Here is a 25,361-nt window from a genome sequence, read left to right on the forward strand (position 1 = left end):
AAATTGATGATGACACAAAGAGATGGGAAGATATTCCATGCCCAGGGATTGGAAGATTAAACAGAATTAAAATGTCCATACTACGTAAAGCAATCTACAGATTCAATGCAGTTCCACTCAGAATCCCAGTGACAGGGCCGACCTTGTGGCTGAGTGGTTAAGTTCGAGTGCTCTTCTTCTGTAGCTCAGTGTTCACTGGTTCCAATCCTGGGCATGGACCTATGCACTGCTTATTAAGCCATACTTTGGCGACATGCCATATAGAAGGGCTACAATGACTTGCAACTAGGATATACAACTATGAGCTGGGGCTTTGGGGAGAAAATTAAAGAAAAAGGAAGATTGGCAACAGATGTTAGCTCAGGGCCATCTTCCTCACACAGACACACACAAAAAGAGTCCCAATGACATTCTTCACAGAAATAGAACAAAGAATCCTAAAATTCATACGGAGCAACAAAAGACCCTGAACAGCTAAAGCAATCCTGAGAAACAAGAACAAAGTTGAAGGCATCACAATACCTGACTTCAAAATGTACTACAAAGCTATAGTAATCAAAACAGCATGGTACTGGTACAAAAACAGACACACAGATCAATGGAACAGAATTGAAAGCCCAGAAATAAAACCACACATCTCTGGACAGCTAATCTTTGACAAAGGAGCTAAGAACATACAATGGAGAAAAGAAAGTCTCTTCAGTAAATGGTACTGGGAAAACTGGAAGGCCACATGTAAAAGAATGAAAGTAGACCATTATCCTTCACCACACACAAAATTTAGCTCAAAGAGGATCAAACACTTGAAGGTAAGACCTGAAACCATAAAACTTCTAGAAGAAAATATAGGCAGTACACTCTTTGATATTAGTCTTAAAAGGATCTTTTCGAATACCATGTCTACTTGGACAAGAGAAACAAAAGAAAAAATAAACAAGTGGGATGTCATCAGACTAAAAAGCTTCTACAAAGCAAAGGAAACCATCAACAAAATGGAAATACAACACACCAACTGGGAGAAAATATTTGCAAATCACTTCTCAGACAAGGAGTTGATATCCAAAGTATATAAAAAACTCACACAACTCAACAAAAGAAGAAACAAACAACCTGACCAAAACATGGGCAGAAGATCTGAACAGGCATTTTTCAAAGGAAGACATACAGATGGCCAACAGGCACATTAAAAGATGCTCAGCATCACTAATCATTAGGGAAATGCAAATTAAAACTACAATGAGATATCATTTTACACCTGTCAGAATGGCTGTAATTACCAAGACCAAAAACAACAAATGTTGGAGATGATGTGGCAAAAAGGGAACTCTCATACACTGCTGGCGGGAATGCAAACTGGTGCAGCCTCTATGGAAAACAGTATGGAGACTCCTCACAAAACTAAAAATAGAAATACCATATGACCCAGCTATCCCACTACTGGGTATCCTCCCAAAAAACTTGAAATCAACAATCCAAAGTAACATATGCACCCCTATGTTCATTGCAGCACTATTCACAATAGCCAAGATATGGAAGCAACCCAAGCGCCCATTGACCAACGATTGGATAAAGGAGATGTGGTATATATATACAATGGAATACTGCTCAGCCAGAAAAAAGACAAAATCATCCCATTTGCAACAACATGGATGGACATGGAGGGTATTATGGTAAATGAAATAAGCCAGACTGAGAAAGACAAACACCATATGATTTCGCTCATATGTGGAATATGAACAAACACATGGACTAAGAAAATAGTTCGGTGGTTACCAGGGAAAGGGGGGTGGAGGGTGGGCACAGGGGGTCAAGGGGAGCACTTGTGTGGCGACAGACATGAAATAACATACAACTGAAATTTCACAATGATGTAAACTTTTATGAATCTCAAGTGAAAAAAAAAAAAAGAAGGAACCCCTTTTAACAACGGAACCCCTTTCAGTGAGATGGGAGTGGGGCAATGTTTAAACTTTAGTCAAGCCCAGCTGGACCCCCACGACAGGTGACAGCTTTGGAAGCATGGCAAAGCAGTCTGCTCGAGACCTCTGAGTCCTCTTTCCTCATTTCCTCCTCAGATCTGGGATCTGGAGACAGACAGCTCCTTATTTACCGTGTCCTCCAAAGCCAGCGGTCTTAAGGGGGAGCTGGCAGCCTGCCTCTATCTGCCCGGCCCCAGAGCACTGTGGGTGGCCTCTGACACTGCTGCGCTCCTGCACCTGAGACTGAGGTAGGAGGTGATCCACTTGGTCCCAGCAGTCAGCTCTCTGGAAGGTCCTGCAGAGCCCAGAGCAGCTGCTCCAACTTCCTACTTAGTGCTCCACCATTCAGGTCTCTGTGTGAGCTCCCCAACTGAATACCCGTGTCCCTAGCTCACGGTGTACATTTGGTGAGCTCTTGTTAACATTTCTCATTAGTTGTTCCAGCACCACCTCTCTATATTGTCCAAAGATCTGGAATCTACCTCTTGAGCCCTATTCCACCCACCAGCCCTACCCCTAGAGTAAACCGTCCAAGAGGCCCTGGGGGCTGCTCATTCAGTCCAAAGGCAGCGACCCCACATGAGTCCCACTGCCCCATGTCTGAGACCCTGTCCTAAGCAGGGCAGCCTTTCCGGGATGGCACATGTCTAGATGATGAGACAGGTCCTTATGGAGGGTCCTCCAGTGGGCTTCTCCTGCCTCTGTGTCAGGGAGCTCGAATGCCTTGAAGACCCCATCCCCTGATTCCTTTGCAAATGAGCCCACCTTGGCTGCCTCGACACACCTTTGCTACATGACCGTGCCTCCTCAGCAAGGAAAATTGGGTGCTAGACTGCCTTTCCTTTCACACCCAGAGAGGCCACTTAGATGCTCCTCCCCTCGGCGCTAAGCGTCCGCTCCAGGTGCCTGTCTCTGTCCTGCCTCTGCTGAGACTGTCCTGTCTTACTGACGAGTTTTGAGTCCTGCCTCCCAGGTACCCAGAAGGCATCTAGGACAACCCTGGAGTTTTACAGAAGAGCAAACAGAGGCCCAGAGAAGAGAAAGAATTGCCCAAGGTCACAGGGAGTTAGGAGCAGACGGTCCGCCGCCTTCTCCCTGGACTGTGCTACTCCCGCCGAAAGAGAATAACTCTCTCTGAGACTTCAAAGTGGACGGGAGATTTATGCTCAAAAAAAATCAGGCCATAGGATGCACCTTGGCTAGTCTTCCTTCTCCAGAGCCTGCAGAGAGGGCTCCTTTCAGATCATCCTGAGAGACACCTGTGGGCAGCGAGGGACCTGGCTCTGCCTCCCTGGGCCCAGGGACCTTAGGGTAAGTCATGCCCTGTCTCTGCCTTGGCAGGGGAGGAGCTCTACCCAGCCCACCTGGCAGGGCTGGGGGGGCACACCACCTATGCTTTGAGAACTGACAGGCCCTCTATGTTCTACAAGTATGACCATCCTTATAGTCTGCTCATGGTTCAAACATGGCCCACTATTAATGTTCAAACATCCCCCACCCTATTACCCGCCCTGGCTGTACTGCCACAAATATGTTCCTCCCTCCCTCTGCGGCTTTTCCCCTCATGTTCAGCAGTGTTACGAATCCCAAGTCAGCAGTCGGTGAGAATGAGGGAAAGGATGCAGGAAAGCTCGTAGAATGAATATGTAGTTTGCGGGTTTCAAATCCTATCTATATGATAATTGTGACTGGATTTCCTGAGCCAAAAATGATGGCATACAGTCTCGAAATTTTTTAATTAACATCTGCATAGGGAGAATCTTAAATACAGTGCATTGTACCCTGCGATTACATCATGCGTTAAGAATTAACTTTATGGAAATGGGATCAGATTTCACAGCATCAGAACTACATGGAGGAGTCCAGAATGTGTGGCTGCTGCCAGTGTCTGTATCCTCCCTTCCCAGTTTGCCCACTGAGGCCCAAGTGGAAAAGGCCTGTGTGGACAAGGAGAACCCTGGCAGAAGAACTGCCCAACCATCATGACAGCCAGGCCTGGAAGCCCGGGCTCTTCACTCAAGATGCCAAGGCAACCAGCCGAAAAACGGGAAGTTCAGTCAATCAAACTGCTGTTCGTTCTACATGATATCGCTTCAGAGAACAAACAGCCTGTCTGATTGATTTTATTTTATTTTTTTTGGAGCAAAGTGACTGAAATTTCACCTTTTTGCAAAACAGCCTCAATCTCTAGTGCCAGCATTGAGATGACAGATAATGTCTGCCAGTCCCTGCGCTGTCACTCCGGAGCTTTGTGATCTTGACCAAGTTACCAGGCCCTGCTCAGCCTTCTGGTGGTTTCCTCATTTGTGAAGCAGGGAGACTCAGCTCCTTCCTCCTGGGGCTGAGAAAGGGAGAGGGGGGAAAGGAGGGCCTGGTTGCAAGGCCCAGCACTTTCTCTTTGAGACTGGGCTCCATGCCCTTCCCTCCTCCTCTCCCGTGGGCCAGACTCCACCCCCACATCCTGAAGCCCAGGGACCAACATGGGAAAGTTCTGATCATCCTTATTCCAAATACTGTTCTGCTTTGAAGAGAATTCTACCCACGCCAAGAATAGCCTGGACACTAAGTCTGAGGCCCCGGATCCACCAAATCTCTATTAGCAGCTCAGCCTGGGGGCCGAGCGTCAGAGGGACCATAGAGAGAGAAGGCAGGGCAGCTGTGCAGGGGACCAACGTTCGTGCATTATGTGTCCACGGCAGCTGAGCTCCTCCAGATGTCTTACATCCTTGTTCTCACTTCTCACAAAATCTCTACAAAGAATTCCATTTTACAGATGAGGAAATTAGAGCAAAGGGGTGGGTTGCTTAGCTCCGAGGGCTGTCCGTTCTGCGTGCTGACCTCTCAGAGACGGCTCACGGGCCCGCAGGCACAGGTGAGCCCTTTGCACCTGGCTGCCCGGGAGAGGTGTGCTGCAGGGCCTCCCAGCATCTGGCCTGGCCTCATCCAGTGAGCGAGAAGTGCTGCCTTTCAGACTTGAGGATTCAGAATGGAATAACACATTTGCATTTTTTAGGGGTAAGATGCAAATTAATAGGGAAGGTCCAGTCTGTAGTCTCAGGAAGTCACACTCCTCTTGCCCTGAGGAGGAGAGGCGTGGTCTCAGGGTTCACAGTTAGCGGCCACAGCTCACTGCATGCCGGGTATAGATGCAAAGGTCTGTGCTAAGGACAGTCTATGTTTTCTCCTCCAATCCTCAAAACAGCCCTTTACAGTAGACACCATTATCCCCATTTAGCAGACAGGAATATTGGAGTTTTGAGCAGCTAAGCAACTTGTCCAAAGTTGTAGACCCACCATTTGAACTCAAGCCTATCCTCTTAACTGTTCTTTGTTGTTGTTGAGGAAGATTTGCCCTGAGCTAACGTCTGTTGGCAAGCTTCCTCTATTTTGTATGTGAGCCGCTGTCACAGCATGGCCACTGACAGACAAGTGGTGTAAGTCCATGCCCTGGAATTGAACCCGGGCCACCCAAGTGGAGCACACCAAATTTAACCACTAGGCCACCAGGGCTGGCCCTTAACCATTCTTTAATAAAGCGATTATTGCCTCATCCTGGGTGTCCATGTCAGACACTTGGTCCAGATTCTCATTCTCTCTCTGTTTTTCATGAGCAAGATCACCCCCCGAGCCCCACCTGGTGCTATCCCACAAAGAGCCCGTGGGCTGCTGCTGGTACGACCCGGCCTTCTGGCAGGTGGTCAGCTGCTCAGAAGCCTCCATAAGTGTCAACCTTGCTCTCATCAGCAATGATGTGTTTGCAAGTGTGGGCCTAGCCCCACCATCCTCACCTTGGAGCTGAGCAGAGCGTTTGGGGGATGGTCTGTCCCTGGAAGTCAAGAATGGAAGGTTCAGTTCTACTCTGGTAATCATCAAGTATTGTGTGGAAGAGTTCCTGTGAAAGCTGGTGGAAGAGCTCACAGTTTCTCCAGTGGCTTATAGTGTGAGCTACACTTATAGTGGAAGGACCAACTGGTACTATGGAACAGTATTATTTCATTGTGATTCTCTTGTACGATCGATTAAGACAACTCTAATACACTGTAACCCCAATGCGGGTTTGAGGGTACAGAGCATTCCACATCCACCTCCCCTTTTTGAGGGGCTCATGAAGACCACGCTGGCCCCATGCTGGATGAGTGGCATAGTGTCTAGCCCACAGGAGGGGACTGGGTGAATGCTCAGTGAATTAGGATAAGAGCAGAGAAAGATGCACATCCCATAATTTGTGTACTTTTGTCCTTGAGCTAATGAAAGGGCACACCCTAGGTGCACTCATGATGTTTAAATGTTCTGAAATCTCCTAATGTTAGTTCAGTCACTTTCTGCATCATTGGCCTGGGCTCTGGCATCATGAGTGAGTTTCTGGGGCCATCTGGCCGTGCCCTCTTTCCTTCTTCCTGCCAGAGCCTGGTGCAGCCCGTCTTGAGGATTCACAGCCTGGGGGCATCGCAGCCCAGTCATGTCCTCTTCCTGTTCACACTCACTTCGGCTTCCCTCCCTGCGAGACTCAGTTGTCTTCACATATGTTCCTACCTAGTTCCCACTCCAGAGATTAGTCATCACCATGGTGTTATTAAGTATTAAAAGAAATAGATTACCAGATGTGTTGGCCAAAATTTTTGTATGATGATTCAGTCCCAACTCATCTCAAAGAAGGTGGGTTCCCACATAGTTTGGGTTCTTACTTGCAAAGAAGCATTTATCTTCCGTATTTATCAGAATCACCTATGACTCCTGGCAAGCCAATCTTTTTACCTCTCACCATCCTGCACCTTCCTGCCCCTGGCTCTGTCCAACCTCTCCCCATCTCCACCCTGGAATTTCCTGCTTGCTCCTCTTCTACTCACACCTTAGCAATCCTTCAAGGCCCAACGCAAGTCCTGTCTCCTCCACCAAACTCGTCTTCACCGCCCTGGCTCACACAGGCGTCTCCCTCTTCCTGGGCACCCACCGTTGGTACCTTCCCTGTGGTTCTGGATTGTGTTCTTACTTGCTCTGCTCTGTTTCACATGCATGAGCCTCACCTCTCTGACAATTCAGCAGGCACTTGAGGACAGGGATCAGAGCATCTATGTTCCTGTCTTCTTTCCTTCTTGATCTGTCAAAACCCTTCTCATTCTTCAAGGCACAAGGCAGAAGTCAGCTCCTCTGAGAAATGTTCCTAGATCCCCTCCCACATCCAGGCAGGATGAATGGCTTCATTAGCATTTGGGCTTCTGATGCTATGCTAACGTAGTCATCTCCCTCAGCCGTGTTGCTTCTGATATGCATATCTCCCCTGGCAGTGGGTGATCCGTGGATGTTGAACTGAGATATAAATACTCTCACAGCTATCACTGTATCAGGCACAGGCTGGTGATAAACTCTTTGAAACTTTCTGATTAAATTATTGCCTTGAGTATTTGCTCACCTTGCAAATCTGTGGCTGTGTGAAATCTGTAACATCATTATGCCCACTGTCACAATCCATAGCATGTCAACCACACTGCACTCTTGATATTTGTGGAGGAGAGAAGACAGCCCAAGTTCTTCATGCAGCCTGAGTCTATGACTATCATTATACCACATTTTGTCCATTCAGTTGTATTAGTAGACTGCTAGGGACCACCAACTTTTAATGCCTCTGAAAATGCTTGAAAACTGCACAGTGAAAATTAATAAATGTTCAATTAAATGTTTACAGCATATTACATATGAACTGCAACTTACACACTTATACATAATATGAAAGTTTATAAGAATAACAATTAGTTTTTGTCAACAGAGCTTAAAACTATAAATATCCTTTAAATTATTTCAAAATTTTTACTAGCAAAATTATATTTAATTTGGAATGTGGTTGTATTTTAATATGTTGAATTGGATGGGATCTCCAAGAGGAAGAACAGCTTGGGCAGGAAGTTCTGAAGGGTACCCTGCTGTGGCATGAAATCCCCTCCCCAAAATCTAAGTAAGGTGCACGTGGAAAGTACCAACACCACCTCTACACTTTTCTTGATTCTATGAATAGAGCTCTAGTCATTTTTAAAGACATTTCCATTGCTCACTTCAACCTTTTCACTTCTGTTACCAGCAGTAGCAGGTGACTTTCTTGGGAGAATTTTATTTTAAAAAAAATATGGGTGTGTGTATTTAAGGGGAAGGCAGGTCCAGAGGGAAGATGCCTCTCTTGGGGAGGTGGGGACAGGGATCCTGGGCTGTCTGCTCAACTCATGCCCTCTATGCTCACTCTTCCATGCCAACAGCTTCTTCATCCAGTTCTGGACCTCAACCATATTACAGATCACTGCATTTGTGGAACTTCAGGATATTTGCAAATGATTGAAACCACCAAAGTAAAACCCAGTGATGCTATGAGTCTATTGCAATGTTAAGGAGAACGGATGAATGCACTTGAGCTGTAGACACCCCTGTTGTTGTAGGAGGACAAAGGGAGGGAAGTAAAGTATGCACTACTGAAAATCTGATCTCAGCAATTTGAAATCAACAACAGTGAGAGGATGCCTTCTGATTTCCAGTTTAGAGATCCAGAACTTTCCCTAATGTCAATGGAACAGCCTCTTTTAGAAAGTGGAAAATTAGAAGGAACATTCGACAGTCCTGAGAAAAAGTGCTGTCCTCAGGTGTTTCTCCTCCACACTGTCACTGCCTTTGTGTGCAGCCTCCAGAAAACCTGCCCCAGAGGAAGCCCTGGACCCCTACCTCAACCAGTCATGACAGATGCTACTCAACTCCCTTTAAAGATGATTCTCATTCAAAGGCTGCTGTAGGGGAGGAAGACAAATCCTGTACCCACTCTAGGTCCTTCTGGCTGGGCTACAAATTAAATTGACATGAGACAGAATAACAGGGGAAAATCAAACGAAGCTTTATAGCATGTATACATGGGAGAGACCCAGGAAAACTAACTCGCCAGAATGGCTGAGGCTCTCATCTTAAATACCATCCTCAGCCAAAGACAAAGGAGGATGTTGGAGGGAGTGGGACTTCAAAGGGGAGGAAGGCAGTTCACATGGAAATGCAAAAGCAAATGTCTGGTGAACAGAACTTTAATACGAATGAGCTTAGCAAAGACTCTCATAGTCTATCGCTACCCAGAGTTATCTACAGTGATGCCCTGTCCTGGCAACAGGCCTTTTATCTTAAATTTTTATTAAGCAGTTAGGGGGAAGGTCAAAGTTTCTTTCAGAGTCTTTTGTTCTTAAAAATAATCAAAGCAAGGCAAAGAGATACATTTTGGGGTGGCCAGTTCTGATCCTCCACACTGCTCAAGGGATGGGGCTAAAAGAAAGTAACCTTGAGACTGGAACTAGTTGGACTGAGTGAAATCTTAAAGCTGAGGGGTTAGAAGAGATATCCTGCCAAAACCCAGGTCATCTTTCTCATTCAGCTGTGCTTTGATGGTGAATAAATTTTGCTGTTCAAAATTCAATCCACACCTGTTTTCTCTGAGCCTGGATGGTCAGGAGATTTTTATCCTAAGATTTCTAAATCTTCTAATCTTCTCACTGAATGTTATGGGCTGAACTGTGTTTCCCCAAAATTCATGTGTTGAAGTCCTAACCCTCAGGACCTCAGAATATGGCTGCATTTGGAGATAGAGCCTTAAAAGAGGTGATTAAGTTAAAATGAGGCTGTTAGCGTGGGCCCTAATCCCATATGACTGGTGTCCTTATAACAAGAGAAGATGGGCACATGAAGAGACACTGGGGTGCATGTGCACAGAGGAAAGACCATGTGAGGACACAATGAGAAGGCAGCCATCTGCAAGCCAAGGAGAGAAGCCTCCGAAGAAACCAAACCCTGCTGGCAACTTGATCTTGGACTTTCAGCCTCCAGAAGAGTGAGAAATAAATTTCTGTCATTTAAGCCACCCAGTCTATGTTATTCTGTTGTGGCAGCCCTAGCAGACCAATACGCTCAGGCAAGCCAACTGGTATTGGAGGTGCAGATAGTTTGGGGGTAAACTTTTGCCAACACAAATAATCCATAACCAATCTATAAATCAAAATTGGGGTGAGTTTATTATGAGCCGGATCTGAGAACAATATAGCCCAGGAGAGTCCTTTCACAAAGGAAGGGAGCACTCCAAAGAAGTAGGGGTATGCAGAGTGGTTATATACTGTCAAAGAGCATGTGTCACATATGATTGGAACGTCCCTTTTACAACAGTCACGAGATTGCCTAGCTGGCACAGTGATTCACACAGCAATTGATGAACGCAGCAGGTAGCAGGTCTGTGGTCTTGAGTTGGGTGGTCACAGCAGGTCAGCAATCAATCCCTAGCCTAGGGAGAGATGCTAAAGCTTAAGGAAATGCAGATGTGGAGAAAGTTACTTCTTTCCTTACCTTAAGGGGCATTGTTCTCGTCTTCAGGACATAGCAAATACTTAAAGCAGATATACAGTGCATGCTCAACCACCACATCAGGCACTTTTGGGAAAACAAGTTCAAGCCGAATTAGTTTTACGCCAAATGGCTTCTTCATATGCCCCAATATCCTACTGCTTGCCATTTATTTAGCACTTTTTTCTTTCATGTCTATGACACTAGACTCTAAATGCAAATTCTCTTTGGTTTGATAGCCAGTATCTCTAGGTCACTGTTTTTCAACTTCCTGATACAGGTGGTGAAAAGTATGGCACTTTGGAACAGGAAGACTGTTGTCTGAATTTACTGAGGCTCATGACAATGCTGGGATCACTTGTCTGACCTTTGACTCCGGTGGAAGAAGATATGTGCCTTCCACAGTATCTTCAACCATTAGGCAGTGTGACCCCTGACATGCAATCCTGATGATAGACTCTGTTTCTTAGGCTAATAACTGGGGGCAGAGATGGCTGTCTGAAAATATGGAGCTACAACAATGAGCATTGTCTGCACTCCCTGAAACATGGCAAGTCACTTCCTACCACCCATCCCCATAAAATAATAACGTAAGATTAGGCATTTGTAGTAAGTGTGGAAGAAATCCAAAGAGATAGACTCTAAGATGCGTGTACAATCCTACATCCCTTTTCTCTGGCATTTCGTTTCACCAACGACTCTAAACTTCTATTTCGGAGGGACACACTGTATATAAATGTATGTGCTCCCAGCCATGCCTCATGCATTTGTCCTATCGTTGTCTGCTATCGACTTGATTTCTTAAAAGAGCTTAAATTTTCTAAACATTTTAAAGGTAAGTCAAATCTAGATTAACAACCTAAAAGTTAGTCGCTTTTGTGTGTTATTGCGATTTCTTTTCAAGGCTGCTTACTCCATTTATTTATTTACTGTATATGTTCTTGGTAAAATTTTCACAATTCAAGCCTGCAAAAGCTTCTGTGAGGAAGATAAGAGGCAAAAGTTCTTCAATTATCAGAGAGTATAAGTGAAGTCGAAGTAAAAAAGACAAAAATTACTCCAAGTACTGAGTTTGTGATTCCTAGTCCTGCATTTGACCTGCATGCGTTCATTCACTCACTCAGTGAGTGCCAGGCACTGTATCGGGTCCCATCAGGAGAAGGTGAGCTCTTCCCATAGCTGAGCAAGGACAAAGTCCACCTTTTAGGGCAATGAGGCGGGCAGGAAGTCAGCAGTGCTTTAGACACTTGAAAGCACCTACCTGAGGTCTGAACACTAGGAAGAAAGTACTGAAGTTTCCCTCCGTCATCAGTTGGATTAAGGCAATGCGTGTCAGTCGATTCAAGAACTAATAAAGAAAAATGTTCAGCATAAGTTGATAACCTTATCTTTCTAGATGAAAAGCAAAGTGAAGTTTGTGATTGCACCTGCTTGGAGCTGAACCAAAATCAGTGAGTTATCTTCATCTTTTTTGATACAAAATTTGCTCTGGGGGACACCAATACAGTGAATGGAATTTTCCAGAAGGAAATGTGTCAAAGAATTCCCTGACCCTGGCTGCTCCCTGATGGTAATTTAGGCAACTAGGATCTTCCAGAATATTGGAAGCAATTCTCTGCGCCTTTTGATGACTGCTTAGTGGTAGAGATAGGGAGCCCCGTATCTCTCCACCAAACACTTTCTTAGGGAATAAATCACAGACTAGAGTAGTTAAATTCAGCAGTGATAAGTCAAAGAATAAGAATCCGATAAATTCCCTCCCGAACACTAAAAAGGTAAAAAAAGTTATCAGTCAATTTCTGTTCGTGTCCTAGCCTCCACGGCTCGACCATGCTCTTAGGATCAAGTGGTCCTCAGGAAGGCAGCTGCTCACGGACTAGCGCCTGTGGACCTTGGAGATTACATGGTGTCCTGCTTCTGCTTCCTGATCCTTTAAGCACTAGCTCAAAAACTAACCCTAACTTATCAAATCACATTTTTTAATCTAGTTCTTCATAAAAAACAGAAGAGATTATTTTGCTGCTCTCTTTGTTTATCACGTGGACATGGCAAAATTAAACCACAGTATTGATCGCCTGTGAAAATTAAGCAGATGATAAGCTTAATTATCAAAATGTAATATTCTATTATTGTTCTAGGTGTATCATAGCTGTTGGATGGGACAGAAGAATAAACGTGTATTTTGTAAGTGAAATGTACAAAATTATGATATTTCTAATCATAACCTGCTTCAGACTGATATCCTTCTCCACTCTTTCTCTATTGATTCTTTTCCCTTTGAAAACAGATTTTGGAGTAATTCTTTATGCCTCTGCTCTCCGGTACACGTCAAGCCATGATATAGACAAAAGAGTTTTCTCCCTCCCTTCCTTTGTCCTTCTCATCTTTCCTTCTTCCTTTCCTTTAAAAAACCTTTTACTTGTGTCGGTTTCTTCCCTCTGGTTCTCTTCTCTGGGAAGAAGTATAACAACTCTGCACCCAATTCTTGGGTGGGGAGGGGGGGTCCCACCTCAACAAGCAGTTCCCCAACATCAGCTAGTGTCCAAGAATTCAGCTCACTTCTGACACTGCCTACCCAGAAATAGCATCAGATTCCGCAGGTTATGGGCTCAGTTCCACAAGACTGCCTCCCCCTCAACTTCAGGTGCCAGTTGCAGGTCCAGGTTGTCACCTGGCTTCTGACCAAGTGGCTCTGGATGGGAGGTTCCAACGACCACTCCTTGGGTTTGATTAATCCTCTGGAGTGGCTCTCAGAACTCAGAGAAAAGTTTTACTTACTAGATCACCAGTTTATTATAAAAGGAGATAACTCAAGAACAACCAAATGGCAGAGATGCATGGCACAAGGTATGGGGAAGGGCAGGGAGTTTCCATGCCCTCATCTCTTAGGGAACTCCAAGCGTTTTAAGAGCTCTGTGCCAGAAATGGGGACAAAGACCAAACACATATATCTTCTTATAAATCACAATACCACAAAGTGCTAGCTAAAAAAGCTGTGAGCGGCAGTGGGGGTGTCTCTGGGAGTCCAGACCAGACCGTGCCTCAGCACCCGTGGCCTCCGTGGCTGTCCACACCTGGCCTGGTTTTCTCACCCTCTGTGCAGGCCGGCAGGCTTCACTCCCCGCAGCATGCGGAGCCTTCCAGCTTTTCCCACACACTCTCACCCTCCTCGGAGGTTAGCCAGTCTGTCTACTGTCCAGCCTTTTAGTTCTTCCTTCTTCTTCCCACCTCAGCTTTGTGCGCTAGTCCCTCTCTAAATGAAAGGAGGAGATGAAATGTCATCCATAAGCATCTCTGTGCAAAGAGTCCTTTTTTTATGGCTTAAAGATGAGGAAGGAGATTAAGAGACAAAGGAAGCTGAAAATGCTGACTAAAACTAAGTTCTAAATCTCCCTGTGGCATTTTATTTCCTCTGCTTGCTAGGCTGGACGGTCATGGATTTCTGAGTGTCTTTAAACATTGTAAGTTCTTTATGCATTTGAAAGTGTGCTGTATTTCACAGCCTAAACCTTGCGTCCTCGGATGATTTGAGAGACGACTACCTGAGAAGTCTTGGCGTTGAATTTGTCCTTTGGTATTATAGGTTCCTGGGCTGATGGCTTTTGTTTAGTGCGTGCAACAGCTATGGGTCTTATTATGAAGGTGAAGTTATGCAGACCATCTGAGGAGAGCTTGTCAGTTGACATATGATTTGCTGAAATGCAATCACCCAAACGTCAGGAATGGATTGCTTTTTATTCCCACTGGCACGAGGGGAATTTGCTTTGACATTTTGAAAATCTACATCACTGGCTGGGTGAGGGGTAGGGTTATAAAATGTGCTGTCGCCTTCTCTCTGAAGTTGTGAGTGTGTTGGCAGCTTGTTTTACTACTTGTACAACGGCTCCTGTTTGGCTTTGGATACAGGGCACAGCACATGATTTTCATCACTTCTGGAAGCCACAGCCACACTGGCAGGATGACCTGGTGAGCCCTGGCCCACCGTCTGGCTCTTGACCCAAACAGTGGCACACGATGAGGATCTCCTTCACTCCAGGGCCTCACCCTGAGTCTCCTGGGCCTGCCTAGGAAGGTCACAAGCATCTCAAAAGCCTCTGCTGTGGTGGCATTCATAATTGGGGTCCAGGTAGAGCCAAGAGCACTGAGCTCCAGGCAGCCACTTCTGCTCCAGGAAGAGTGATGGACCTGTGTTCAGGTTGGGGCATGAGGCCACAGGAGCAAATCCATGCAGCTCTCCACGAGCTCAGCCAAGAGTGCTGTAGTGCAGGAATGGCAGCCCAGGATGTGGTGGGTGTGACTTTGCTTAAAGAAGCATCCACTTCCTGCTTCTGCTTGGCATGCAAAACTGTTCGCATTCACTGTGCCGTCCGTGGGTGGCCAGGGAGCCTAAGAGATGACATTCCTGTTGCCCTGTGGCTTGTTAGGGGACCATAAACACGGGACTTCTTGTGATTCTTATTAACACTCAAACTGCCCCCAATTTTCTGCAGCTTCTCAGGCTTAAATGACCTCCCTCGAAATTGTCTGGATGTCAAGCCAATAAGACAACTGTTAAGAAAGAAAGGTCACTGTGCCCCACCATCTGCCACCACCCAACCCTGCCTTATGCCCCCGTAAATATTCCAAAAGGTACAAGTCGCTAGAATACAAACCTTGTCTGTCCTCACTGTGGTATTCCCAGGACTTAGACCAGTGCCTGGTTTATAGTAGCTGCCCAATTAATATGCTTTCATTCAATCAGCATGTGTCAAATGCCCGTTGTGCGCCAAGTGTGTGTTGTTCACTGGAGATGCAGTGATGAGCAAAATGGTCTTCACACGGTCCCTGCCTTCATGGAGCTTGCAGATTAGTGATTGTTGAGTGAAAGAACAAAGATATGCAGAAAATGCCCCAGGGAAGCCATGGGCATCGCAATGGCAGAAGTCATGGAAGAGTCAGTAGAGTGTTAGTTCATTCGGATATTTGTTTGTTCAATTATCGGCTCACTCAACACATGTTTACCAAGCACTTTCATAGTGCTGTCCTTGTGGATAGGCACAGAATATACAAACGTGAATAAAATGTGATTCCTGGCCCAGAATCTCACGGACTGGCAAGGAAATAAACTAAGGAAATAATAATCATACAGTGTGACAGAAGATATAATAATGTATAAAATGCTGGAGAAACCCAAAGATGGAAACTACTAACTTTGCTCTAATGTCATATAGGATATTACAAGATTACTAGGATATTTCCAGGAGGCCAAGGTAGGGAAAGGCAATCTAGATGGGAGAAAGGGGCAAGGCATGAGCCAAGACTGGAAGTGTGAGAAGCACATTGTTTGGAAGAACTATGAAAAGTTTGAGGGGCTGGAGCATTAGGTTCAGGAGGAAAATGAGGCTGGAAAGTTAAACTAGAGTTTGAAAGCCACGCTAAGACATGTAAACTTCTTCTGTAGGCAGTGGGGGACCATGGAAGGAGGAGCCTAGACCTAAGCGCTCACAAATTGAGGAGGCAGGCAGGATTTAGCAGTGGAGAGAGAGCCACTGACTTCTCTTTCCAAAAGTCTTATGACACCACCTTCCCAGCTGCTTTCGAGCAGAAGGGGCACCTTAGATGATCACGGAGAGGTCCTCAGGGGGCACTCTGTGGGGAATACATGAGGGCAAGGGAGAAAGAATATCTTTATCGCACCAAGAGAGGCCAATTCTTTTCACATGGAAACTGCACCCCAGTGAGAAAGGTGAAAGATGATGGCCAGGGACACTTTGAACTCTGCAGCATTGGTCTCGAAAAATCCATTTTAGTTTTTTATCTTTCTTAAGTGTCCATATCCAAAAATCCTCCTTTTGAGGAGAGTGGTTGACTTCAATTTCTAACCCACAGTGGAGGGCAGTTGGGAGCCCTGCAGAAACCAAGTCAAGGAACACTACACTCTGGAATTGAGACTTGGGAAACCAAACCACCTTGTCCACTTCCATTGTCCCATTTCCATCAAAATTTCAGCCCCAAAGAGGGCTCCTTTGTAAGTCATCTCCTTGCCAGCACTGTGGCGAGGTAAGGAAGCTGCTAGGAGTAGCACTTCCCTGGGGAAGGTGACAGAACTGACCCAAGGAGACTCAGCACCTCTCTGGCTGACCTGCCAATAGACTCCTACATGGACGGATGCCCCTGACCCTCTGGGCTGGGCCCCAGGCTCCAGGCAGGTCCTTGCTGTAGGCAACCACAGAGGAGGAACCACTCCACATCCTCTGTCTTAGGGATGACAAATAGAAATGGCAAGCAATAGGATATATTGGAGTATATGAGGAAGCCATTTGGTGTAAACCTAATTCGGCCTAACTTCGTTTTTTCCAAAAGGGCCTGACTGTGGCCATTGAGCACGCCTTGTATATGCGCTTAAACATTTCCTATGGCAAGAACAAATGCCCTTAAGATAAAGGTGCAACTTCCCTCCACGTTGGCATTTCCTTAAGGATAAGCATCTTTCCTTAGCCTAGGAACTGATTGCTGCACTCACCTTTGACCACCCAGCTCACCTGTGACCACCCAGCTCGGGACAACAGACCTGCCACCCTGCTGTGTCCACTGAGACAGCAGACCTACCTGCTGTGTCCATCAATCATTGTGCCGGCGGAGCAGTCACGCAACTATTGTAAAAGGGACATTTCAATCATATGTGAAACATCCTCTTTAGGGGTATATAACCACTCTGTACACCCCACTTCTTTGGTACCCTTTATTCCTTCAGGAAGAAAGGCCCCAGGCCATGGTCCTCACATTTTAGCTCAGGATAAACTCACCCAAATTTTCATTTATGGGTTGGTTATGGATTATTTTTGTCGACAGGGACTGAAGAACGAAGTCTGGGGTGGGGGACTGGGAATTTGATTTCTTACTCTAACCCTCTCTGTCTCTCTCTTTCTCAGAGCCATGGGCACAAGGAGGACATCCTCTGTGTTGCTCAATGCCCACCTTTTCTTCTTGCCACCTCCAGCTATGATGGGGAGATTATCATTTGGAATGTCATCTCGGGCCACATATACTGCAAACTGAATACTTCCAGCCCCTCTGATGACCCAGAAGACAAAGAAGGTAGATGAGGGAGCGGGCTCCGTGGCCACTCTGCATGGGCTCCAGCAGTCATGGACTCCTCGCAAGTTGTCTAAAGGAATTTCAGCTCTGGACTGCTTCCCAGTTATAAGGGATTGGCCTGCTTTCAGGTTTTACTTGTCAGATGGAGATTTCCAAAGCTAGGAGAGAGCATAAGAGTTAAACTTGCTCAGTCCACACCCCAACATCTCTCAGCATCGTCCATCAAAGCCCATCTCCCAGGCCAGCCCCTCACCCCGAGGAGCCCTTTTCTCATCTGTTGCCCACCTGAAAGACTGTCCCCCCTGATGAGCTCCTCAGGTTTTGTTGGTACAAAGCTCCTACTGTCACTGCCCAACGTGGGTCGTCTGCTCACTGCAAGACATGCCAATAGTCAGGAGACAAGGTGGTAGGAGAGAAAGGACTCCATTACAGCTTGCTAGCAAGAGGGAAAGTGGCCAACTCATGCCCAAAGAACCATCTCCCAGAACAAAGACTACAGGCCAGTTATATACGGGGCTGCTCTCCAGGTGGGGGAGGCAGCTGGTTCCGGTTCCTGATAGTCCTTTGTTTTACTGGATATGCATCAGAGAACGGAGCAACACCCTATACCCTGATCTTTTACTTGTCCTTGATGATGGCTGTCAGCAGAGGCTCTCTGCCCGGGGGTCATCACATTCCTAAGGAACTCAAAAGAACAAAAGTTATCATCTTAAAGCAGGTGGGAGGGACCACAAAATCTACAGAGCATGTCTAGGCTAGTTAATCAGAGGTCATTTAAAGTTACAATATGGTTTCTTTTCTACAATATGGCTTCCCTTTTGTCAGCCTTGTGTTGAGCTGGTATCACTACTGCACCAGTTTTCTCCTCTGCCTTCAATCCCACTCTCCACGGGCTTCTGCATCCTCAGCGCGGCCCTGACATCATCTCCAGATGGGTCACTCATCTGTAAGCCCTCATGCTTTATGCCACCCTCACCATCAGCACCCTCTGGTGGCCCCTGAGATCCAAGCATCCTCATGTTTCCCATGGCCCCTACACAGTGGGTCTGTCCTTGCTACTTGCATATCGTATTGCAAAACTTTTCCCTACTCTCCCTAATTTTTCTACCCTGCTTCCATTTCCTCAAGGCCTTCTCATTCTACTAATGTGATTATAGATGCATTAATTCACTCATTCATTCAAAAAATGTTGATGAGTTCCTGCTATGGGCCAGGCCCAGTGCTGGGTGTCGGGGCTGGTAATCACATCCGTCTCCCTCCAAGTCCTGAACCGTTTGATAAATATGTGTGGGAGACAAACGGAGGACCCACTTATCTACCAGTCTCATTGCTGGTTGTGCTGGGTTGGAAAACTGGCTGGAACCCACAACCAAACGGGCTTCCCACCACTCCTGTCCCCACCTCCGGCATCCAGGCTCATCCTTCCCAAGCAGCAGTCTGCAGACACTCACCTGCCAACAGCCAGCAGACCCACTGCCTCACACTCTTGGAGCCCCAACAGGGGAGACTCAGGACATTGGGCATTTTTGCATAAAATTGGGGAGCTCTTGCACCTCCTGAAGCCCAGTCAGAAAACCCTTAGCGAGCCATGAGCCCCAGATTACAGTCTCCTGCTTGGGGCATTTGTTGAGCCACTAGCCGAAGAAGAGCTCTAATGACTCATTCGATCAGAAAATATCCGCGAGCTGCTCCTGTGGGCATAACTCTGTGGGAGATGTGGAGAGCAGACTAGAGATAGCCAAGGCCTGATGCTGCCCTCAAGGGGCTCACTGTCTAAATTCAGAGAGAAGACGTGCCTGCCCAACAGGTAAAATAATGAGAAAGCAGTAGAATCAGCCTCATGGGACTTGAGAGACACTCTGGAGGGCAGCGGTTAGAACCCAAAACCACTGGACACCACGAAACTAAAAAGAAATTCTTAGCGGTAGATTTATTATCCTATTCCTATCTATTTCTACCCGCCTTTACTACATACAAAAAAGATTCTTCTACAAAGCTCTTTCTGAGAGTGCCTGAGAGTTTTAAAAATCTTTGGGGAAAAGTGGTGGCATTTCCTTCTAAAGGTTTATTTTCACTGCCATTAAAATGAAAATAAAGTCACTGGCCAAGAATGCAATGCTGACCTTTCAGCCAGCACTTCTAATTTAAAACCCTGTTTGCAGCAGCATTTATTGCTTAGAGTTATGTGACTGCTGGTTTTGAGAAACTCCTCTTCTGCTCCAAAAATGCAAAGCCAGCTACAGCAAACAATAATTCACGTTTCTGCATTGCAAAATTAGCAAAAATGAGATGGAAACATGTGAAAGTTCCCTACCCTTCCAGGAAAGAGCAGGACTGGCTCTTCTTGAAGGTCAAGCCAGAAGACAGTGGTCTTCACATGAGATTTGTTAAGAGGGGACCATCTTATTTGGAAAACCATCTGGACTGTTCTTCTGAAGTCGTCCTCAGCAGAGAGGGGAGCTAAGGGGCAAAGGGAATTTTGCAAGACAGGCTGGGTGAGCTGAAAATGTATTCTTTCTGCTGACTTTTCAACATTTTAGCTTCATTCTTTCATATATTGGGGATTATTACTTCTTCCTTCACATCAAAGAGAAAAGAATTCAAGAGTGAAAGAGAGAGACCAAGAGATTTCAGCCAGGCTAAAATCCAGGAAAATCAGTGAGCTCACCGAGAGACTAACGCTGTTATTTTTCTTTTCTTTACTGCGGTAAAATACACATAGCATAAAATTTACCATCTTAATTATTTTTAAGTGTACAGTTCAGTGGTATTAAATACATTCACGTTGTGGTGCAACAGTCACTGCCATCCATCCCCATAACTCTTTTCATCTTGTAAAACGGAAACTCTACACCTATTAAACATTAACTCCCCATGTTCCCCGCCCCAAGCCCCTGGCAACCACCATTACGTTCTCTGTCTCTATGAATTTGTCTACTCTAAGTACCTCATGTAGTGGAACCATACGGTATTTGTCTTCTTGTAACTGGCGTATTTCACTTAGCATAACGTCCTCAGGATTCATGCATGTTGGAGCATGTGTCAAATCTTGTTTTTAAGGCTGAATAATACTCCATTGTACGGATAGACCAGTTTGCTTATACATTCATTGGTTGGTGGACACTCGGATTGCTTCCATGTTTTAGCTGTTGTGAATAATGCTGCTACGAACATGGGTGAACAAATGTCTCTTTGAGACCCTACTTTCAATTCTTTTGAGTATATGTCCAGAAGTGGAATTGCTGGATCATGTGACATTTCTATTTTTAAGTTTTAACTTTTTTTTTGCTGAGGAAGATTCTCCCTGAGCTAACATCCATACCAGTCTTCCTCTATTTTTTAGTATGTGGGCTGCCAGCATAGCATGGCTGCTAACAGAACAGTGTCTTTCTGAGCCTAGGAACTGAACCCAGGCCACTGAAGCCGAGTGTGCTGAAGTTAACCACTAGGCTACTGGGGTGGCCCAATTTTTTAAATTGTTTGAAGAACTGCCATACTGTTTTCCAAAGTGTCTGCACCATTTTACATTCCCACCAATAGTGTATACGGTTCCAATTGGTCCACATCCTTGCCAACGCTATTTCCTGCTTTTTTGATAGTAGCCATCCTAACAGCAGTATGGTGGTATCTTGACATAGTTTTGATTTGCATTTCCCTAATGATTAGTGATGCTGAGCATCTTTTCATATGCATTTTTATATCTTCTTTGGAGAAATGTCTATTCAAGTCATTTGCCCATTTTTGAATCAGGTTTTTTGTTGTTGTTGAGTTTTAGGAGTTCTTTATATAGTCTGGATATTAATCCCTTATCAGATATACGATTTGCAAGTATTTCCTCCCATCCTGTGGTTTGCCTTTACTCTGTGGATATGTCTTTTGATGCACAAAATTAAAATTTTCATGAAGTCAAATTTGTCTTTTTTTTCTGTTGTTGCCTGTGCCTTTGTTGTCATATCCATGAAATCATTGTCAAATCCAATGTCATGAAGTTTTCGTTCTATGCTTTCTTCTGAGTTTTATTGTTTTAGGTCTCACATTTAAGTCCATGATCCATTTTGAGTTAATTTTTGTATATGGTGTCAGGTGAGGGTCCAATTTCATTTTTTGCATGAGGATACCCAGTTTGTCCAGCACTGTTTGTTGAAAAAACTGTCATTTCCCCCATTGAATGGTCTTAACACCCTGGTTAAAAATCACTTGACCTTACAGGTGAGAGTTTATATCTTGGCTCTCTATTTCATTCCATTGGTCAATTCGTTCTGTCTTTATGCCAGTACCACACTGTTTTGATTACCGTAGCTTGGTAGTAAGTTTTTAAATCAGGAACTACGTCTTCCAGTTTTCTTCTTCTTTTTCAAGATTGTTTCGGCTATTCAGTGTCCCTTGAGATCCCATATGAATTATGGGATGCGTTTTTCGATTTCTGCAAAAACGGTCATTGGGATTTTGATAGAGATTGCATTGACTCTGTAAATTGCTCTGGAAAGTAGTGACATTTTAACAATATTGTCTGCCAGTTCATGAATATGAGATGTGTTTTCGTTTATTTACGTCTTCGATTTCCTTATGCAATGTTTTGTAGTTTTCGTTGTACAAGTCTTTCACCTCCTTAGTTAATTCCTAAGTATTTTATTCTTTTTAATGCTATTTTAGATGGAGTTTTTTTGGTAATTTCCTTTCCATATTGCTCCTTGTTTGTGTCTAGAAATGCAACTGATTTTTGTGTTGACTTTGTATCCTGTTACTTAGCTGAATTCATTTATTAGTTCTTAGAAACTAAGGTTTTTTATCTAGGAACACAGTACAATAATATTTACTTATTTATAAATAATCATATTTATTTATTATAACAATATAATATTTAATAAATGTAACAACTTAAACAGTATTTAGGTTTAATAATAATTATAATTAGTATAATCAATACAATACTTATATAAATAATATGTTTAATCTTATATGTAATTTTCCTGAGTGCTTTTAATATTTTATGTCAGGCTGACAGTGACCATGAGAGATAGGTACTATTATACCCATTTTCATAGATGAGGAAACTGAGGCTAAAGAGTTAAGTAACAAGAATATCACAGCTACTGTTTGTTGAGCATCTCTGACAGATACTGCAGGTTCAGTGGCTCCATTCAGCCTACACAGCAAGGTCATGTAGCACGATTCACATAGCGTCTCATTTAATCCTCGATAAACTCTGTGAAATAGGGAGTATTGTCTCCATATCACAGATAGAGACAACTGAGGTTTAGGGCAGTGAAATGCTCCCGGAAACCACTCACAGGTAAGTGGGGAAGCAGCACGCAAGCTCATACCCTGGACTTCAAAACCCCTCCCCCAGGATGGATGTGGCAAGGTGAAGGGAATTTATCTTTGCCAAGCCTCCTTTTTTTTCACTCCCCCCACCGCCCTACCCCTATATCAATACCCCGAGAGCCTTATAACCTGAGAGCAAGGCAGTGCTGAGGCCAAATCACTAGAGGCGCACCCCAAGCATCAGGGAGGACACCGAGGAGGAGCCGAGCAGGAGCCACACAGCCGTGTGCGTGACCATCCCTCCTGCCTCTGAGAATCTGTAGCCCTCCAAGGACAATGCCAAAGCCCAATATGGAGGGCGCAGGCTTCGGATACAAACACAACCGGGTTTGAATCTCAGCCTCTCCATGTGTTAGTCGTGCACCTTAGGCAATATGGTTCTTTCTAAACCACAGTCTCACCTGTAAAATGCCTGTGAAACCTGGAGCACACCGTCTACGCAGGGTTGTTGTGATCCTTAATCATGGTCACGTTGAGAAGTGCTTAGGCCAGTGCCTGGCACACAGAAAGTGCCCGTTAAGTGGATAATCCAGCTGTGACCATTGTCCACTTGAAGGCAGGGCCTGAGTCTGCCACGTCCACTGTGGTCTCCCGAGCACAGCACGGTGCTGAGCTCAGAGTCAGGCCAAAATAAATATTGTTGAACCAGTGATGGTCTGAGCCATGGGTGTCCCCACCCATGGTAGTGAGACGTGGGGGCAGCACCTCTTGTATTTAACTCCAGCACCAACCCCGTTATTTATACAGCCCCTTATTTACATGAGACCATTCATCTCACCTCCAGGCTGGATGATGTACCCTCAGAGCCCACAGAATCAGGGATGGTAAGATAGAGTCCTCACCCACACTCGCAGCAGCCACGCAGCAGTGTTCTCTGTGGCTCTTAGAGATTTGCATCTAAGTAGGTTTGTAGGACTTTTATTCAACAGCAAATATTTGAGTTCTCTGTACTAAGCACTGTGAGAGGGTTAGAGATAAGTGGTAAAAAAAGACAGCTGTGGCCTCTGTGTTGGTACCTAGAGTCTAGCAGAGAAATGGAAGCCTGTGGAAGGAGGAGGTGGGTTTAGAGGTTGTTTCGACTTCTCTGTGCTGTGAAGATCAGGGCTTGACGTCCGCCTCTCCCAAGAGAGCCTCTCTGCCCAGGGCCATTCCATCCTTCAAGATTCCAGATAAAACCTGCTTCCCCCAGCAGCCTTCTCGGGCCCTCCCTTCTCCACGCTCATAAATGCCCCTCCAGCACAAGCCCCCAGCAGCTGGTTCATTCCTGGCATAGTTATTTTGGGTTTGGCTGGGCTCTCTGCTTCCCTCCTTCCCACAGCACCCAGCATGATGTCTAGTCCCTGCCAGAGACGAACAGATGTCGATAACAAACTAGTGAATGAAAGAACCAACATCTTTATGGCCTTGAGCAAGCTTTTAACTTTTCTAAGTCTCTGTTTCCTCATCTGACCATGGGACTAAATCCAGTACCAAGTGATTTCACAGTTTTACATGTTGGTAAATGTAAAAGGTGACATGAGTTTGTTTAGTATTAATCCCATCCAGGAATCCCTAGGGAGTGGGAACCTCTTGGGAAGTGCCCTGGAGGCCCAGGCCTCCGAGCCCCTGGAACGCGCCCCCTGCTTGGTTTCTCAGCTCCCCCAGCCCCTCCCTCCAGCCCATGCCAACTTCCCAATCCCCATCTCCCTCCGAAAGTCCTGGGGTCCTGGGGCAGTGCTGGGCGGGGTGCCCTGGGCCACCAGGGGCCCTTAGCTGTCCCATCTGCCTCACTCCACCCGCCAGCGAGGCAGCCTGCACGCGTGGCCACCGCCCCAGCCTCAGGCCCTGCCTGGCCAGCTCCGGGACAGAGGGCGGCTGCAGGAGAGGGTGCAAGCCAGAGCTGCCAGCTGCACGCGGGGGACACGACCAAAACCTGCTCTCCCTGTCCCCAGGCCCGGAGCGAAGCGTTTCCTGCCTCTCCTTCCTGAGGACGCGTGGGCTGCCAACCTGGACTCCACGTCTGCCTCCCTCGTCGTCGCCAGCGGGCCTCGAGGTGAGAGGGGAGCCCGCAGGCGGGCCAGGTGGCCCTGGCCTGAGACTCGACCTCCGGCCTGGGTGTGGCAGGAGGGACCCTCAGCACTCGCTCTCCCCAGTGCCTCTCTGCCGTTTCCCTCGGGCCTGCCCTCTCCTTGGAGCCCAGGCTGATGACCCCCAGTGCGCCTGCCAGCCAGGACCGGGGTCACCTGAGGAGTGAGGACCCGGCTCCCACTCCCTCCAAATCCCACCCCTCCCACCCCCGGCTGCCCACTCCGAGGGCCTCTGCAGGGGAAATGGGCCACTAATGGTCCTGGAGGAGTGTGGGGCCCAGAGGATGTCACTTAGGTTACATAAGTACCAGGCACAGCCTGTAAGGAGGACACTGCCACAGCAGGCACGGGCAGCCTGACAGAGGAGCCGGAAGAGGAAGGACAAAGAATCATACAACGGAGATAGCCCTGGAACCCCTCATTTTAGAGATGAGGAACTCAGCCCCGCCCCTCCCACCCCTCCCCCCAAGAGGTGGAGGAAAGCCTTCTGAGTCCAGATCTGCTGCTAGCCAGTCAGGTGACATCACACAAATGATAGGGCCCTCAGGCTTCAGGAAAATGTAGTGAG

The 25,361-nt window shown here is 46.1% G+C and overlaps 1 protein-coding gene across 1 annotated transcript in view; it reads left to right on the top strand.

The window, feature by feature from the left end:
• Window positions 1-25,361, top strand: part of LOC103549464 (cilia- and flagella-associated protein 337-like) — a 67,391-nt gene that overhangs the window by 36,268 nt on the left and 5,762 nt on the right. The window contains 11 exon segments of the mRNA XM_070579456.1: window positions 2,076-2,227; window positions 5,595-5,703; window positions 9,819-9,822; window positions 10,617-10,717; window positions 10,782-10,875; window positions 11,722-11,776; window positions 12,464-12,509; window positions 14,232-14,291; window positions 17,237-17,402; window positions 24,659-24,702; window positions 24,705-24,759. Coding sequence (XP_070435557.1) covers window positions 2,076-2,227; window positions 5,595-5,703; window positions 9,819-9,822; window positions 10,617-10,717; window positions 10,782-10,875; window positions 11,722-11,776; window positions 12,464-12,509; window positions 14,232-14,291; window positions 17,237-17,402; window positions 24,659-24,702; window positions 24,705-24,759 — 886 coding nt within the window.

The sequence above is a fragment of the Equus przewalskii genome, chromosome 16 (assembly GCF_037783145.1).
Source record: "Equus przewalskii isolate Varuska chromosome 16, EquPr2, whole genome shotgun sequence".
NCBI lineage: Eukaryota > Metazoa > Chordata > Mammalia > Perissodactyla > Equidae > Equus > Equus przewalskii.